The sequence below is a fragment of the Bison bison genome, unplaced genomic scaffold (genome assembly GCF_000754665.1).
Source record: "Bison bison bison isolate TAMUID 2011002044 unplaced genomic scaffold, Bison_UMD1.0 scf7180017862158, whole genome shotgun sequence".
Classification (NCBI taxonomy): domain Eukaryota; kingdom Metazoa; phylum Chordata; class Mammalia; order Artiodactyla; family Bovidae; genus Bison; species Bison bison.
The window spans coordinates 954,404-974,101 of record NW_011492730.1 but is presented as its reverse complement, the minus strand read 5'-3'; the positions used below and the strand labels follow the sequence as shown (position 1 = coordinate 974,101).

At 43.7% G+C, this 19,698-nt stretch overlaps 1 protein-coding gene across 2 annotated transcripts in view; it reads right to left on the bottom strand.

Moving 5' to 3' along the window:
- Positions 1–410: 410 nt before the first annotated feature.
- The window catches only part of DLGAP1 (discs, large (Drosophila) homolog-associated protein 1), a 294,987-nt gene continuing 275,699 nt past the window's right edge, over positions 411–19,698 (bottom strand). For both annotated transcript variants that reach the window (XM_010832710.1, XM_010832711.1), the window contains exons 8-10: positions 18,913–19,334; positions 4,940–5,031; positions 411–973 (exon numbers count right to left, since the gene is read on the bottom strand). In XM_010832710.1, the coding sequence (XP_010831012.1) occupies positions 755–973; positions 4,940–5,031; positions 18,913–19,334 (733 nt within the window). In that variant the 3' untranslated portion in view covers positions 411–754. The remainder of the gene's footprint in view (positions 974–4,939; positions 5,032–18,912; positions 19,335–19,698) is intronic.

Sequence of the window (19,698 nt, the reverse complement as noted above, 5' to 3'; positions counted from 1 at the left end):
AGAAATGGCTGTGCCTGACTTCAGAAGTTGAACCTCTCAGAATCATTTGACCTCAGGCTGTAGGAAAGCAAAGGGTTAAAAATGTCATGCATCTCCGGTCAGCCTAGGAGGGTGGACATTGGATACCTGGACAAGCCTGGTGGAGCCACTGTAGTCAAATGTGAAAACTGCAGTTTATTAATTCAAGTAAAAGAATTTGAGTCTTTATTTCTAAGCTCTTGCATGAGGAACCCAGTGAGCAATACTCCCCAAGGCAAATCAACCAAAGGTAAAACCTTTTTTTTTTAAAAAAAGATCCCAACATTTATGATTACTGTGAAACTATACGGTGTTTATATTTTTAGACTTGAACAACAGTGGTTTCTTTATTACTATATTTATGAAATGATTATCAAAGTCGGTTAGTTTGCAGGGCTTCCTATTTTCTCGGAAACACATTCTAGGGGTGTAAGGAAGTTGTACTCTTGCTCTATGTAATCATGCACTGAAGATGTCATTTATTTTAGTTTAAAAAGCAAAATGGAGGCAGTTCCTTCCAGTGACTAAAATGGTTTAACTTAAAGTTTAATTAACAAAAAAAAAAAGCCACATTCCCATTTTCCAATTCACAGACAGGTTTTTCTTTAAAAATATGCCTGAAACATATTACAGATAATATCCCAAATGATTACTATGTAAACATTGTCATTACAATGAAATTAATATGATTTCAGCTCCATTTCACATTGTAAACAACAAGACTGAGAGCAGAAGCCTATTTAGACTGTCCAGTGTTTGTGCAGGTTTTTAAATGAACCATACAAAATCTACATTGTTCTACCTTCTTGTCAAGAGGATCCATCTGTTTCCAATTATTGGCCTTTAACTGATGAAGTTCATCAAATTTCATACTAATGTTTTCTATGGACAACTGCAGCATGTCCCAGAACCCTGCCAGATCCTGAGAGGTGGGCCTTGGATGAGCATTGGGATTCTGTGCAAGAGAAAGAAAAACAGTCACGCTTTAGAAGCGATGTTTGTGACAAGCCCAGGATCAACGCGGCATTTTCAAATACTTCAAATAACAAAAGGAGGATGAGTTCCTTTTAGTTTTCAGATAGGAGAGAAAAGTGAAGTTACTGATGGTGCTATGCTGTGCTTAGTCGCTCAGTTGTGTCCGACTCTTTGTGACACCATGGATTGTAGCCTGCCAGGCTCCTCTGTCCATGGGGATTCTCTGGGCAAGAATACTGGAGTGGGTTGCCATGCCCTCCTCACTGATGGTACTTTTATTTATTTATTTTATATTTTATAGGTATATGTATATATGTTTTATGGGGCTTCCTAGGTGGCACTAGCGGTAAAGAACCCACCTGCCTCGGCAGGAGACATAAGAGACAAGCGTTCGATCCCTGGATGGGGAAGATCTCCTGGAGGAGGGCATGAGAATAAACTTATATAAACTTATATAAACTTATACTTATGGGTCTGAAAGAGTCGGACACTACTGAGCGACTGAGCATACATGCATACATTATATATATATATCTCTATATATATTCACCTTTATTAAGAACTAATTGACAAATAAGATTATAAGATATTTAGAATGTACCGTGTGATGATTTGGTATAGACACACCTTGCGTAAGGAGTTCCCCATCGAGTTTAGCAGCACATCATCACATCACATCTTTATCCTTTTTTGTGTGTGTGAGAGAACATTTATCTTCTATTCTTTCTTAGCAAAGCTCAGTTAGACAATACAGTGTTATCAACCGTAGTCACCATGTTCTAATTAGATCCCCAGACCTCATTCATTTTATAGCTGAAAATCTTTATCATTTTACCATCGCCCCCTCCATTTCCCCTACCCCTGAGCCCTTGGCAATCACTTTTATACTCTCTCTATGAATTTGGCTTTAAAAAAAAAAAAAGATTCCACTACAACGATAATTTTATACAGTCATTTTATACACATTTGAGTCAGTGATTCTCAATGCCAAGGTAAAATTCTTTTGTAATACAGCATCTATCAGTATGGTATGGTGGGGAGTCTAAACATTTGGAAAAAACCCAGAATGTGTGATATATGCCAAAATGCATTTAAAACTATATTTAAATGAAAATACCATATTACAAAAAATACAGTCTATTGTTATTAGAGTCAGTATTTGACTCCATGGCATCCAACATACTCAGAGAACAGATAAGGAATCTAAATAAGATTCATTTTAATATTTACATTGAGTGAAATAATAGGGCAAACAAATGATAAGTAATAAAAGAATTAAATTTTCAAAGTATTGTGTGTTTAACAATTAAGATATTTCTAATATCAGAAGTCATTTTATCATATAAGTACTTGGACATAATCATTTGGAAATGAATTGGTTTTAAATTGACCATAACATAATACGGCAAACATGAGAACACTTGTCTGTATGTACACATAGATTTCTGTGCATTTGCTAGATAATATTAAACATTCTTTGATGTGTGGATTGACTTTCTTTGCCCTCATTCACATATCCCTGACAAGCACTAGAGAGTAGGAACCACGAATTTATATGATCTGAGGCAGAAAAGCCATAACTAAGAGACTGAAGGTATTACTACCGGCAACAATAGCTAAAGGTATTCATGGGCAGATAGGTGGGGCTCATACTTATCAGAGGTTTCTATTGAGGTTCCATTTGGTTACCTCTGGGTATCCCAGGCAATTGGAAAGACTGTGAAATCTCATGCCATATAATAACTTGAGGCCCATTCTTACTTTTAAAACAACCCTAAAGAAATGACATCATCAGAATTTCAGAAAGCACAGGGTCAGTGACCATCAAAGTTAATAGATGGGAAAAAATACTTTTTAGCCTTTTAATGGATGGGTATTATTGGTCTGATTTCAAAATAAATACAAGAATGTATTTATAAACTTATACTTTAAAAATTACCCATAGTTCACTGGAATAATTAAATTCTAAAATTTTAAGTATTTGGTTCACTGTTAAACTCTATTCCAGTGACACCTGAATTGACAAGAGGGCTTCTCTGTAGCATTTTGATATAGTAAACTCGAATGTTTCTTAATATCTAGGTTCAGAATAGACAGATAATAACTTTGACAAAGTACCTGTCAACTGGAGTTTTATGATCTCACAATATATTACCTTATCTCATTTGTAATTAAAAGCTAAATTGCAAAAAAAAAAATGCTAAATTGCTTATACCTGAAGTTCACTAAAGCCTTCTAGGTCCCAAGCCCTGTTGTTAAACTGTGTTAGTGCATTAATACATAGAATGATAGCATTTAACTCTGTAGTAACATGGGAAATTTGTTCCTTTCCCACCAGGAATCTCTTTGCCCCCTCATCATCCAAGGGATGAATGGGGAAGCAGAGAGAAAGAGCTTGGGTGCTCAGCCAGTCTCTTAATCAGTGGCTCCTGTGACACCCAGCAAAAGTAGTTGCGAAACCTGCTTCAGTCTGAACCAGGTCACTTGGAGGCCAGAGGTGACAGAGGATGAGAAAGATAAGGAGGGCCAGTTTGAGAAATATGGCTTTATATGAACTTTTTAATTTAAAGAGTTAAAGAATAATATGAATTTAATATGAATTAAGATCTGTGACATGTGAGCAAGTTTACAATTTAGAAGGAATTCTGTACCTGACACATAGTGAAGCTCAATAAAATATTTGTTAAATCACTGATCAATACATTTACTAATATATATTATCTCATAATTCAGAATAGAATTTCTGAGAAGGTAAAAGACGGGCCAGGTCATTTTTGCTGAGGAAGGGGAAAACAAACTATATGTGTGGGAGGTGGGGGTGAGGAGGCAAGAAAGAGGTTTCAGAAAGAAAAGCCTGGTGAAGGGGAACAAGAGCACTGACTTGTGCAGACTTTATATCTGCTCTTGGTTGAGTCTTGTCTAGACAAATCCCATTCAGTCTGTATTTGTCCTTGTTAACAACAAGATGTGGTTAAAATGCTAAAAAAAAAAATCATAGTTTGGGTCAATCAGATCACAAATGATTGTGTTTTGAACTTTCCAGAAGATTAAAAGAATTGCTTTTCATTTTCTTTATTTTAGATGCAGTTTCCATCCCTGGGTTGGGGGTATCCTCTGGAGGAGGAAATGGCTATCCACTCCAGTATTCTTGCCTGGAGAATCTCATGGACAGAGAAGCCTGGCAGGCTACAGTCTATAGGGTCGCGAAGAGTTGGACACAACTGAGCGACTGAGCGCACAGATGCAGCTTGATCATTAATTGGCCAATAAAAGCTATTTTTGTGGAATGACACTTGTGGAGATGGCAGAATTTAAAAAAAAAAATGTGAGGAAGTTCTTGGCCTTGCATTTTGCTGACAGTTTTTAAAAAATATTGTTGCTGCTAATACTGGTTTTGTCTGTTTGTTCTGCTTTATTTCATTTCTGTGTGTCCAAGAAAGATGAATGATTCATTGTTCTCATGGAGATCAAACTTACACTTTCTGACACCTTCCACCTCCAGTTCTTGAATTAAAACAGAGTACTCTGATAAGGAAAAAGGCCCCAATGGCTACTTCAGAAAGAAACTCGTTATCCAAAATGATTTTTTTCTGAAATATTATTTTTGAAATATCAGACTGCTCCAATTGGGTAAGAATAATAAAATCAGGAGGCCAGGAAAATAGAAAATCTTCAGCAACCAGAAAAAAAAAAAAAAAAAGGAAATGGAGTTTTAACTTGATTGGATTCTTTCTTCAAAGATTATTTAATATTTTTTATTATTTTAAAAGATAAATATTTTTAAGAAAAGCAGGAAATATATGATTAATCAGAAAATTCTCTCTTTTAGGTTAAGAGAGTCCAATGAGCCCTGGCTTGGTTCTACTTTAGTTGGACTGGTCTTGACCACATGGTCTTCTCATGGGGAGGAGCAGGGAAAACTAGTATTGAGAGGGAAGATACCTACCAGGTTTTCTTCACACAGTTCTCTGAACTGGTAGAATTTCTGGGCCATAAGAAGTTGGGCACTGCCCACTGCGGTTCGGATTTTCCCTAGAACTGAAAAAAGCAAACAGACAAGAAGTTTACACGTAATGTCTCATTGTTGAGACTTAGTCTGGCAAAGCAAAGAGGAAGTTGCGCTATAGTAATTAGGGAAGACCGTATGCAGAACCCACGCGCGCGCGCACACACACACACACACACACACACACACACAGCCAGGTCTTGCCGTCGCTCTGCGCATCTGTGCAAGAGAGACTCCTGAGTTAAAGTAGAAAACCAGCTTGGAAAAACCCACGTGCTCACCAGGCATCTTTCTTAGGGATAACGGAGTTTTCCATCACAGCCATGGATGTTACCAGGAGAGGAGGCAAATAGTTCTGCTTTGTTTTTTCCCTTTTACTGCAAGGATGAATTTCCAGTGTTTACCAGTCCGGTTAGGGATTTATTTGTGTCAGCAGTCATGGGCTGCTAGCTTGTTTTTCTAATCCGAATCCAAACACAAGGAAAGCAGCCCTGACTTGCAGGGGGTAGGGATCTCATGGCACTCACCAAATCCCATCCACAGGCTTCCTTATTTTTCCGGAGCTCAGCCACTGGGACTGTCAGGAAAGAAAGCCTGGCCAATTGAAAGATTTTGTAAGGAGCGAACATTTTCAGCCCGTTGCCTAGGGAACGCCAGCACTGTCCCAGCTTTTACACTCCATGGACCAGCGTTATTGTTCAGAGAGGTTTAATTCCCTGTGCACTGTGCTGAAAATCCTCCCCTTTGCAAGCTACTTCTTGCCTTGAGTGAAGTCAAAGGGGAGAACCTTCCAGCAGTGGGCGAGCTGAGCGGGGTGGAGCCTCTGCCCGGAGCATCCCTGAGCATGTCTGAGCATCCCAAGCTCCAGATTATCCCAGAGGCACTACGCTCCGCCTGGTGGGGACTGCGTGGCTGGAGCCCGGCCACCCGCCACCGCCACCGGGCAGGAAGGAAGGTGAGATGGCAGCAGCCACAGAGAAAAACAGAGCAGGCGGGCCTCTTGAAGCTCTTGCCCACTTGAAGCTCTTCACTGGGGCCGGGACGGATTTTATGGGACTGAAGCAACGTTTTTGCTGCTGTAATTTTGTTCTGACTTTACCGTGTCTGAGACTCAGAGTGGAATTAGATCTCCTTTTCTTGACCTCATTCCCCACAAAGACTGAGAAGACAACAGAAGGACAAGCAATGTCCTTTGCCTCAGGGTTTCCTGGTCAATTGCTTCTCAGTTAGTTTAAGGCTGCCAGGCTGGATAATGGTTCTGGCAGGCCACCACTGGTCTCTACCCAAATAGTTCACACACGTTTCTGGGTCAGGAAGATCCTCTGGAAGAGGGCATGGCAACCCACTGCAGTATTCTTGCCTGGAGAATCCCCATGGACAGAGGAGCCAGGCGGACTACAGTCCATAGTCACAAGAGACACAACTGAAGTGACTGAGCACGCACATAACCAGGGCATCTCTGGGCTTGGGAAGTCACCAGTCAACCGTGAGGCTGAAGTGCAGAGACCACCTCCCTAGGGGAGAGCTGGGGTCCTCCTTGAGAGCACCTGGCACAATTCTTCAGGCCTAAGTGTTGGATTTTTTCAGTCTATCTGTTTTAGAATCTTTTGGGATGGTTGCATTTTCCTCTTTAATTGATCCATCATGTCTGTGAGGCCTTCCTCCTTTTTCTTTTTTAATTTAAAAAATTTATTGGAGTAAAGTTGCTTTAAAATATTGTGTTAGTTTCTGCTGTACAGCAAAGTGAATCAGCCATACATATACATATATTCCCCTTTTTAGATTTCCTCCCTATTTCAGGTCACCAAAGAGCATTGAGTAGAGTTCCCTGTGCTATGCAATAGGTTCTCATCAGTTATCTATTTTCTACATAGTCACCTCCCTCCATCTCTCAACACCCCAAAGCAGAAACGACATGGGGAAACAGGATACCACAGAAGCTAAAGGGTCAGGCCCTGAGTTGGCTGAGGGTCCTCTCTGGAAAACTTACCATCCATTGCTCTGGATAGGTCACCTAATCTCTGTTTTCTTATATGTAAAACGGGATCGAACCCAGGTCTTCTGTATTGCAGGTGGGTTCTTTACCGTCTGAGCCACCGAAGAAGCCCCATTTTTTTTTTTTACTGTATGTGGCGGCAGTTAACTTTGCAGGGACTGGGCTGGCCCTCAACGCCAAGGCCAAAACAGCCCCAGAGGGGGCTGCAAAGATACGTGGAGTCTCCATAAAAGCTGGTGCAGGGACAGTCCATGGGGAGTCTGGAAACTCATTCATTCACTTAGAAATACTGGGACTGGAAGCGGTCAAACACCCAGTGCTTCCCGACTATGCCAGCTCCCCCAGCAGCATGTTAGAACTCAGAAACAGAGCTGAGGACTTCCCGGTGGTGCAGTGGATAAGAATCCACCTGCCAAAGAAGGGGACATAGGTTCCATCTCTGGTCTGGGAAAATCCCACATGCCGCAGAGCAGCTAAGCTTGTGTGCACCACACTGCTGAGCCCATGTGCTGCAGCTACTGAAGCCCACACACCCTAGAGCCTATGCCCCACAACCAGAGAAGCCACAGCAATGAGAAGCCCAGCCACCACAATGAAGAGTAGCCCTGCTCGCCATAACTAGAGAAAACCCGCACAGAGCCACAGAGATCCAGCGCAGCCAAAAATAAATACATAAATAATAAATGGAACTCTCAGCTCTTAAAAAAAAAGAGAGAGAAAGAGCAGAACAGATGTATTTTTTATGTCTTCAACCTGGACACTACCTATCAATTCAAAGGAGTCCATCTGGCTGTCCCACCAGTGGTGAAGGTTCTACAGCGGTCAGACTAGGTGAACACCTCCCAGACTCAGCTGCCTACACCTAATTCACCTGGTCTGCTTCCTTGCCTGTCTAACTTCCTCTGTGTAACATAGCAGACAAAGCACAGGTACTGGAATCTGAAATGCCATTTATCAGCTACAGATCCTGAGAGAATTTATTGTACTCAGACTCTGCCCTCTTTATCTGCCGAGTGATCATAATACTATCTTCCTAGGATTGTAGACTGTAGATATGATGAAATTGTGTATGAAAATCCTTAGGCTGCAGCAGGAATTATAACTCCTATATCCTTTCCCGGGGAAACAAAAGGTGACATATTCCCAAACAGGGGATTATTTCTCCTGTGAATCTTCACACTCCAAACTCTCTTCCCAACAGTGTGGACTGATTGAATGTCCTCTTTTTTGGTGGCTGCCATGCAGGCAGACCTAGACAAGTGTCAAGGAGAGAGTGAATCATGTCTTTAATCATGTCTCTGTGTAGATAAGGAATCCATAACAATTCTTCAGGGCCCCAGATTTTCATCCCTATCTGTAGAGTCTGGCATAGCTCCCCACCTATCAGAGCTAGAACAGTGGTTAACTGACTGACAGAGACACACAGAGGAGACAGGATCTTAACCAAGGATGCCTAGACCACTCTGTTGGAGCCTGTGCAGAAAAGAAACCTGCAAAATCAAAGATCAGATTCTCCCTGGGAGCCACAGTTGCTCCAGGCAAATAAGGTCCATCTTCAAGTACAGAGCAGACCAGATACACTCTGCTGGCCTGCAGAGTGCAGGGCCCTCCCTTCTCGTGGAACTGTGTTTCGCCACATGGTTTAGAGCCATTCAAATCCGTGGGTTCCAAACTCAAGTGTGTCTCTTGCTGCTGATCATTAGTCCTTGGAGATGGTCTTGGTACACTCCCTCCCTGACCCTTCTTTTCTGACTCTCATTCACTGGCAACTGAATCCCTGCTTCCTTGTCTTCAGCAAAAACCTTGTTTCCTATGAGATGAAAAAACGGAAGGAACCAGGCATGAATATTCTCAGTGTTCTGCCTCTCCTGACACTTGCCCACCCCCATGGTTCCCTAAAGCTCTAAAGAGGGGAGGTTTTTGCATGATGGATGAGCAGTGATGAGGCCAGCATCAGAGATGTCAGGTGCCCGAAGTACTGCCATTCATTCCTGATGGAATCAGCTCAAGATTGACAACCACCCCTGTGCTAAATAGCTCTCCACATCCACCCTTCCCATCTCCCTGTATCCTTGGTCCCACTCCCTCCTGGTTGCTCTTCCATCTCAGCCCCTCTCGAGAGCTTTACCTGAGAGACCTGGGAGCTGCCTCAAGTCTCTCCCATCCTAAGGGAAAAGTCCTCCCCCATCTCGTAATCCCCTCTAGCTAACCTAAAATCCCTCTCCTCCCCTGTTATGGGCTGACTTCTGTCCTCCCCAAAGTCATCTGTTCAAATCCTAACCTCAAGAACCTCTGATCGGGACTGTATTTGGCCTTCAAACCTGTATTTAAGTTAAAGCAAGGTCATTAAGGTGAGCTCTCATCCAATATAACTGGTGTTCTTATAAGACAGTGGAGTTAGGACGTAGATACACACAGAGGGAAGACCAGACCAAGGGGAGAGGCCTTGGGAGAAACCGGCGTCTTGATCTCAGCCTTCTAGCCTACAAAACTATGACCAAAAAAATTTCTGTTGGTCAGACCACCAGGTGGTACTTTGTCACGGCAGCCAGAGCATATGAATACATCCTGGTAGATGCTGGATTCTTCAAAGGGCAGACTCCTTTGCTCTCCGCATCCTCAGCTCCCAGTGGTCCTGCCTCCCTTCAGTCTGGCTGTCCCTGCCCTCCCCCCACTTCTGGTCCTCTGTGTTTGGCACAAGGGAATCTCAGCCCCCTGGGTACTCACAGGGCTCTCTGGTCCTGGCCTGGCTTCCCTCTTCCCTCTACCTCTGGAATGTTGAACACAAAGCTCGGTCCTGAGTCTACTTCCCTTGACTCCTGTGAGTGATCTCATCCATGCTCCTGGGTTCAGCTATTCTGTAAAAGAGGTTTATTTTGCTCAAATTTGTAACTGGGGTTATACCAGCCCCTGGTGTAGCATGTCTGAGCACTTGCTAGACACCTCTTTGGATTTGTGTCCCCAAATCCACATCCCCTTCAGGCGACTCTAGTTGCTTACAGTTAGGGCTAAAGGCTCCAGCACCCGTCCTCACCAGTTTGGAGGTTTGGCTTTGTTGAGGGAGCCAGAGGGTGTTCTTATCTCATACAATTCTCATGCTTAAAACTGTTCTGTGCTCCTCTATCATCCCTGAAATAAGCGAGAAACTCCTTTTATTGGGCCACCTGTTTAACCTCACCTCTGCCCATTCCTATGATGCGTTAGGCCCCCAATTTCCCAAAGCTGGTCTCTCCACAGTGCTTTTGCTCAGGCTAAACACTGAACTGAGGGTGCCTCCTGCCTTGGGCCCACACTAACCCCGCCCACTGGCCCCACCCCTTTAACCTCTCCCTGTCTTTGCACCTCAAATTCCTGTGCACAGCTCTGTCTCTGCCCTTTCCAAATTCTTTCCAGCATCATCTATTTGTCTGGCTTTCCAACCAGACCAGGAGCCCCTCGATGGCATAGACTGAGCCAACGTAACTCCTGATATCCTGTAGAAGGAATAAGTTTCGAAGTGAACTGACTCATCTGTAACCTTTATGTTAACCTGAAAAATTAATGGTAAGATTCCAGGCCTTAAGCGTTCCACTTCTTTAAGATTTTACTGTGCCCAGCACCACTTTTTTATTACAATCTTGATTAATTAATTAGCTAATACAGTTTTGGTTGGGTTATTGTTCCTCTTGTGTGCTTAGTAGCTTTAGTAATGTCCAACTCTTTGCAACCCTATGGACAGTAGCCCACCAGGCTCCTCTGTCCATGGGATTTCCTAGGCAAGATTGTTCCTCGTGGTTTTCTGTTTATAATACTAGTTGTGCTGACTCTGGCTGGAAGAGCCAGGCCATTTGGGATAAAGTGGAACATGCCTCTGGATGAATTAAGCCTCCTTATTGTCAACTTTTGACTTCTTTCTACTCACTTGGCCTCCCGCCACGATGGTTTAGACTTTAGGAGTGAGGAGGAAAAAGGAAGTTTTAAAAGAATGGATCCACCCACTTACTCCAAAGTCATGTGGATTTGTCAGACCAAAATCTGTGTGATTTCAAGTCAGATTATCCATGCGGAGACGTTTTTATTTACAAGTGTGTCCTCGTGGAAAAGAATTTTGCCAACCAACTGCCCAGCTGTTTCTCAAATACATTTGTGATCCAGAGCTGCTGTCAATAAAAGGTCTCCACAGAAAACATGGATCTGTTTCATTCCTGGCTGACAACGGCTGCTCTGAATGTAACAAAAGCACTTTTTTTTTTTTCCCTTAAAGGAGCCAAAACTTAAATGAATAAAGAATGATGAATTTATTAAAGGTTAATGAACAAAGAATAGAATTCTCAAGTAGAAATTATCTCGTGGACTAAAACCAGAGCTTCCATGGGGCTAAGCCCTGGGGGAAATATTATTTTGTTTGTAAAGAGCAAGTATTCAAACACTCAGCTAATTTTATTTTTCCCCAACTCTTACTCCAGGACTCCTACTTGTAAAAGATGCTTATGTTCCCATCCATGTCTCCATTTACATCAGCCATGAACTAGTAACAGCATCTACATCACATAGACAGATACAGTTTTTGAGCCTTTGAAACTGGAATGAGATGAAATGTGTTAACATTTCCCTTGGGAATATGGAAGGACTAAAAACTGCATTTAAAGTCCATTCCAGTGATCTTCCACAGAAATAGTTATGGTTAGAGAAAGCAATGGGGAATTGTGCTCCATGAGGCAAGTCCTCTCTCTGCAATCACTGCCTTTCTGTTGAGTAGAGATGTCTAGAACATTGAGAACAGCACCAGGAAAGCGGCTTCCAGTCATGGTCCTGCTTCCCTCTGCCCATCTCTGCCTCTCCCTGCCTTCATGCCTCTGAGCCTCTCAGCCTCAGATCACTCCCAGTAAAACACACCTGCAAAAGGATGCCCAGACCAGCACCAACGCCTTCCTCTTTGTGCCCAGCACTGTGCAAAGCAAAACGTACCCAGCATGCTGGAAGGTTAAACATAGGACACATTGCACCCAGTTTTCTTTTCATTACTGCCACTTCCTTTGTGGTCACGAATTTCAGGTTGGTCAGACCTTAAAAAACATGTAAGCCTGTGTGTGTGTGTGTGCATGTGTGTGTGTGTTGGGGCATGGAGGTGGGGAGGGACCTTTCAAAGGTCAATTCAAAGGAAAGATGAGACTAGAACCGGAAGGAGCTGGGATGCACCCACCTTACCCACTTAGAAGCACTCAAGGCTCGAGGCAGCTGATCTGAAGAAATCACAGCATGCTCCTGTGCCTGCCACCCACCAGTCCTCAGGCTGCAGAGAGGCCACAGGAACCCTGGGCAGAGCAAGCTTGGGATGGCACCCATCAACGGGTGAGGCAATGACTGTGCACAGCTTCCCCACTGTAACTCAACCTGAAACCTGGCAAACCCCATTTCAGGTTTCATTACCAGCCCGACGTTCACTGTCAAGGTTCCCAGTCCTTCTAGGGGACTCAAGGTCAAATTTCAGTAAAGGGGGATGCTATTACCAGGCAAAATGAAAGTGTTACTAATCTGCCTCCCTCCCACACACGCTTTGGGTTTATCCGTTTGTTTCAGATAAAGCCTGAAAATTCCACATAGAAGTTGTCCACAGTTCAGGAGGCAAAGCTAGATTTCCAAGCACAATCAACCAGTATATTTCATCCTGGGGCCACTGAAACCTGAGCCTATGTTTGGAGCCGGTGGTGCTGGACTGCATTCCTGGTGGGAGCCTTGCGCTCCATCTGGGCGTTTCGTCCTGGTCAGATAAAACCAGACGGATCCCTGTAACATGCAGGCCCTCTCCAACAGTGTGAGGGAGCATCTCCCTGGGACAGCTGTTTCACACAAGGGCCCATTGTCTGAGACAAGCTCGGGTCGGTTTACTTCAAGAGCTGCAGGAACATTCTGTCAGCTGCTATGGCTCCCTTGCTCACTGCAGATTTCTTTTAGTTTGTTATTGAGCCAGAAACCTACCATCGACTGTTAGGGAGGAAGGTTTAACCCAAGAACCAAAGTCTTCATGCTGCTTTCATTTTATCAGGAAAAAGGATAGCTCCCCACACCCGAAGAATTTATAGCTCGACTTTTGGAGAGCCGTGACTGTAAGTGTTTGTTTTCTTTCTGGACTTCCTTAAGTACATTTGTCCAGCTTTGGGGAAAGCAGTGTTTTCCAGTCCTGTAAAGCCACAAACAAGATCCCCAGGAAGCAGCAGTTAGAATTAAGATGATAGCAGCATAAAATAACTGATTACTGAATAATTACTGCAAATTGGATGACTTTTTTTTTTCTTCAGGGCTTCCCTGGTGGCTCTGATGGTAAAGAGTCCTCCTGCAATACAGGAGACCCAGGTTTGATCCCTGGGTCAGGAAGATCCCTGGAAAAGGAAACGGCTACCCGCTCCAGTATTCTTGCCTGGGAAATTCCATGGACTGTGGAGCCTGGAAGGCTACAGTTCATGGGGTCACAAGGAGTTGGATGTGATTGAGCGACTATCACTTTGTTACTTCAGCTCTCTTATAGAGAAGGGTGACTGCAACCAACCCAGGCCCCAAATCTGAATCTCAGGTTCCCATCAAGCAGTTGCTTCTTTACAGGGGGAGGGAGGCTGTGCCACGCGGTCTGCAGGATCTTAGTTCCCCAGCCAGGATCAAACACACACCCTCTGCATTGGAAGCACAGTCTTAATCACTGGACCACCCCGGGAGGTCCCAGAGCAGACAGTTGCTGCTTCGAACTTCTTTTTTTCCCCCACGGACATGCTGTGTTTTGAATTCAGGAAGATATTTAACTTACATTCCTAGAAGCATGATGAATAAGTATGGACGTGATGATAGCAAGTTCTGACTCAAATACCTTCAGCTGCTGCAGAGTATTTTGGGGGGAGAGGGGATATTTTTGTGTGTGTGTGGTGAAATATACATAAGATCTACCATTTCAACCATTTTTAAGTGGGCCATTCAGAGACATTAAGCACATTCACTAAACATTTAAAAATATTTAAAATATGGAATAATTCTGGGGCCCCACAAGATAAATTAAACAGGTATGATTAGAATCGTCCTTTCTCCCACCCAGTCCTGCTTCTTTCCCTGCTGATGGTGAAGACCAGCTCTCCTGGGAGGGATTGTTCACGGAGCCACCATTGTCACGTATCCTGAAGAATGACCCTCCTGTCTGGGACTCAACACAAAAGGTGGTTTGATGAGCAGACACATAGATTTGTGCTTGACCCTTCTATCCAAGCTCTTTTTCTGTGTACACAGGTTTTTTTTTTTTTTCAAAAGCCGGTTACTTAGACATTGGCTATGCCTGCCAAACAGAACTGGCTCCCCTTCCTTACTACCCTCCCCCTTATTAAAAAAAAACAAGCAAAGGTTAAATTAGAGACTTACTAAAACAAAGGCCCTCTGCAACCCCAGGCCCACTTATCAGAACAGAAGTGAGGTTGCCAAGGAGGCAGGGGCAGATATGTATGGAGAGCTTTGGAGGAGGCACTCAGGAACACACAAAGTGTTATTGTCTTGTCAGATGTTATTCATGTTGTATCTATTCCACCAGGCGCTTCTGTGTTCTGTGACCTTGGACAAGAGACTGCCAGAGAGCTGTTTTGAGGGCAAATAAAACAACACCTGTCAAGGCCTGTAGCCCACGGGCCCCGGGGACTGTGAGGACAAGATGGATATTCTTTCATGAGCTCGTATTCTCGCTTTCTCCCTGTTCTCTGGTCAGATCCTCAGCAATTTCCATTAGTCTCATTTGAAATTGGCGACTGACTGCGCATGTGCATGCTCCTCTGTGCTGTTTAGAATTCTGGTACGCTAGTGGGTAGGAGTTTCCATTTCATACATCCCAGAGCATGAAAGACAGAGAAAGCCTTCAGGTGCTTGTGAGTAGAATCTCATCCCAAGAACTAGAAGGGACATGCGGGTTCATCTAGTCCAGGCAACTGACAGACACACAAGTCCTTTCCAGCCTTTTGGTGTTCATATCTGTCTACCGGATCCCTGTTCTGATCAGCAGGGCTCCCCACTTTGCCAGGCGCTGCCCCTTCCAGCTTTGGGCAACAATAGCAGCGAGTTACTTGTTGAATATTTTGTAAGCTACTTAGGAAGAAAGGTTTGGCTAAAGAAAACACTTCTGTAAAACAGAATTTCCAAAATAGTTTCAGGATTCAAATACGTATTCACCGATCCCCTGTTATATGTCAAGAACTGTCAGAGGGACGGGGATATGAAGATGAATGAGACAAGAACAATTTCTGTCCTCAGACCTCACTTTTCAGTCGAGGAGAGAGATACATAGATTATCATCAAATAATGTTGGAAATACCTGGCAGACAAATGTACGGCTATTACAGAAGCACCCAGTTCAGCCCAAGGTGGTGCATTCTGCAAAGACTTCTAGAAGGTGAGGCTCAAGCTGAAGGAGGAGCCTTTTTTGTAGGCTAGATGGGCTTATATGAACAGACATTCAGTTCAGTCGCTCAGTCGTGTCCAACTCTTTGCGACCCCATGAATTGCAGCACGCCAGGCCTCCCTGTCCATCACCAACTCCCGGAATTCACTCAAACTCACGGCCATCGAGTCGGTGATGCCATCCAGCCATCTCATCCTCTGTCGTCCCCTTTTCCTCCTGCCCCTGATCCCTCCCAGCATCAGAGTCTTTTCCAACGAGTCCACTCTTCGATGAGGTGGCCAAAGAACTGGAGTTTCAGCTTTAGCATCATTCCTTCCAAAGAACACCCAGGACTGATCTCCTTTAGAATGGACTGGTTGGATCTCCTTGCAGTCCTTAGACATTTCTAATTTGAATCACTTTAGTACATTTAAAAAACCAAAATTAAAGGCATTTACCTCTGAACTTTGTGTTAGCTGTTTGATCTAAAGTTCTAAAACAATATTTCGAAAAATTAATAATTTGGACTTTTCACTATAGACGATTGGTTTTCCAACTGAACTCGAGAAATCTGAGGAACTTTTTGGTTGGTAGGGAGGGACATCGTTCCAGGGACTGAGGAGACAGAACTCTGAGCCCTTATTAAAAAGCTTCACTGTTATTCCTGTTATTTTATTGGTGTTGGGTGTATGTTTTTTAAACTAGGAAAAGGGGGCTCTGATATCGAAATATATTTCAAACTACAAAGGGAAACTCACTCCCCACTGAAACAGGTCTCATTGCATACTTGCCATCTAAGATTACTCAGTTGACTGCTTTAAAGCAAAGCACCAAAACCACTCCCATGCTTAGTTATCTTTGCTTGTTCTGCAGCCATGACCCTCACACCCCCCCCACCCCGTCCCCAGGCAGCAACCTTGTAAAATAGAGGTAGAGCTAAAAAAATCACTATTCTAAAGAAAACGTCCTTAAGATGTATGGCTTCTTAACGGTAAGACAAGCAGTACCTTCATGTACAAAGAGCAAATTATTATTAGAACAATCTTGTTATAACAAAATATTTTCATATGGAATAGGTTTATAAGTCCTGTTTATAAATCAATGTTTTACTTTATTTTTTAATAAATTAATATTTTAAATAGCATCTGAAGTAAACATTCTGGAATAGTGAATGAATGAGCAGTTCCTTCATGTTCAAGATACAAATACACTTCTCTTCCATCCCAAACACAGGATGAGAGTCTGATTTTCTGGCATGATTTTCACCTTTCAAATACATATGCTTGTATCAAAATACATTGACTTGTTTTCATAACTTACACTTACCAGCTATGTAAGTGTCAAGGAAGATTCTCCTAAATCTTTATACATTGGCTATCCTCATGCATCATTATAAAGCTGGGTTGAGAGAAATAGATCTAGTCTCAGATGGGAAGAAAAGATGAAAAGAAAACACCACATGAACAGCTTCCCAGGTCATACTGGAAGTTAACTGGGGGAAGCTAGAACAAGTGTGAATCAATCCAATGAATGACCTGAAATCTGCAAAACAGCTTGCCCTGTTGAGCAGGGCACCCGAGGCCACTGCTTCTTAGATGTGGGCAAGTTTACCACATCCCAGTAAAGCTTACTAGGCTTTGAGTTTGCTCATAAGGGGAAAGGAGAATAAGAAAATGCAACTGCTAAGACTTTCTTGGCTTCCCAGTAGCTCAGTTGGTAAAGAACCTGTCTAATAGTGTAGGAGATGTAGGAGACATGGGTTCAATCTCTGAATTGGGAAGTTCCCCTGGAGGAGAAAATGGCAACCCACTACAGTATTCTTGCCAGGAGAATCCCACGGACAGAAGAGCCTGGCGGGCTACAATCCAAAGGGTTGAAGAGAGTCAGACATGATTGAGCATGCATATATATACACATAGAAGACTTTCTTATTGAAACCTGCCCCCACCCACCGCTATTAGGTGTTGCTTCATAACCCTGTCACCAGGGCACAGAGCATGTTCTCTGTGGATCCACACCCAGGTGAGCATGCAGTGGCACGGACCGTTGGGGCAAGTGTCAAGGAGGTTTGCTTTTCCACTGCTAAGTTGTTTGCACTCATCATGAAAGAACAAAAGGAACATTACAGAAACATATTGATGGGTTTTCTAACCTGCTCTGAAAGGGAACAAATAAGCTAGTCAGTGGGTGGATAGGGGTCTGGAGGAGGAAAGAGCAGAGAAGAGCTGAGAGCAAGATCCAGAGCAGAAATCCTGCAACCTGTGAACTGTTATTTTGCAGTCTCCATTCTCATAAAAATACTTCCCTTATGGAAAGCTCACTGCTCCCTGACACAGTTAGCTTGGTTTACTTAGTAAGTTAACTGAACATGATTTACAGAAAGCTCTAGATCTCATTATTAAGAAATTATTGTTTTTGTTAGGGATGATAATACATGATTGGTTATTTAAAAAAAAAAAAAAAGTCCTTATCAGAGATGCACAGTGAATCGACGAGATGTCTTGGATTTTCCTTAAGATCCTCTGGCAAAAATGATGACAACATGGGAGAAGCTGAGACTGGCCACTCATTGAACTGGGTGATAGGCAGATGGGGGGGGTATTATAATAAACGCTCTACTTTTGTACCTGTTCTAAGATTTTCATGATAAAAAGTTAAATGATGACTTAAAAGACAAATCTAAAAAGCCACATCGTGACAATACTCTTCCAGGTGGTTCCCACCCCAAAATGAAGGCAGGCTTAGATGCCTACCACTGATTTTCCCTGATTCAAATATATTATCAGTAGGAAGATCCACTGTTCATTCAATAATCGTTTTTCACAGGGAAATAAACATGCAGCATTGATATACACACTGATTATAAACTATTTTCCAAAAATTTCACAGTTTTTGGAAATGTACAAAACATGTCTCAGGACTGTGGACATCTGGTAACTTCTTTGTCAACTGTTAACAAGGATTGTTGTTAAAAGGCCAAGTTTGAAAAGAACGGTGTCTGGGGCCTCCATTATTTATTTAATTTATCCATCCTTTATATTTATTTAATCTATTGAAATGTGTTACTTGTTTTAGCAGCTTAAGATTTGCCTAAATCTAAGAAGGAAAGCGCGGGCTAAGCAGGGCTAAGACTGTCAATAAGCGTGGCATCTACCGGCCTAGACACGACCAGCCTCGTTTCAATCTTGTATGTTAGTGAAAGTAGTACATTTGGAAGATTATAAATACCCAAAGGATGCCTAGCTGGGGATCTTTAAACTAGTTAGAATTACTGTTCCTTCCCTGAGGAGCAACACCAATGGGAGAGCGTCTTGGGGAAAGAGGAACCATTCAGAAGCCTCAGGACACCCCACCATGGTCCAGAGCCGAAAGTCCTAGACGCAGAGCTACAGAAACTGAGACAACAACATGAGCAGCTCGGCGCAACCGGAAGAAGGAAGAAAATGTCCCCGCCCCGCCCCATCCTGGATGCCCCGCCCCATGCCCCGCCCACAGCTCCAGGCGTATGCGCAAGCGCATATGCGGTGCCGCACTTACTCTCCTCAGGAAGGTTGTTCTCCCGCTCTTCTCTCTCCATCTGCTGGCACCAGCCTTCCATGCGGTCCCGCTCCGCCTGGAGAAGCTTCAGAAACCAGTGGCCGTCCCGGTGGCACACTGATCTCTGCACGGCCTCCAGGGGGTCTTCGGTGATTGAGTCAATCCAGGGGTCCGGGGGTGGCAGAATGGAAGGATCGAAGTCCGCGTCGAAGTCCTCATCGACCGCGCAGGCGTGGTAATGGTTTCCTGAGCCCTGGATGCTGACGGTGGAGGTGCTGGCATCCCGGGAGAACTGTCTGGCCACCGGGCCGGGGCACGAATTGTCCTCTATCGACTCCAAAGAGTTTTCCAGGTTGTCATGGAAGTCCAGGTCGGCCTGCACGGCCGTCGTCACACTGTTGGAGCGAGTGAACCTGCGGAAACTTGGAGGGATAGAGACGAATTAGTTAAGGGTGTTCCTTGAAGCAAAACCACGTTCTGCTTTTCTTCGTGGGTGTGCCAGGAGGGAGCGAGCAGTCTCATCCTCTCCATCTGTGGAGGTAGTCCCTGGAGGCCAGCGCATCAGTCGCCATAGCTCTAGTGTAAAGAACACGATCCCTCCTCTCTGGTCAATATGGACGGAATGTGAAGTCGTATTTGGAGAAGGTTTAGAAGTGGACCAACAGGCACCAGCTCTCAAAGCCAGATCGATATCCAGGGTCCACCTTCTGCCCCAGTCTGCCATGGCTTGGATCCTTACATACAGTGATCAGTAAACTTGGTGAGGGGTAAGGAAACAATTCAGTT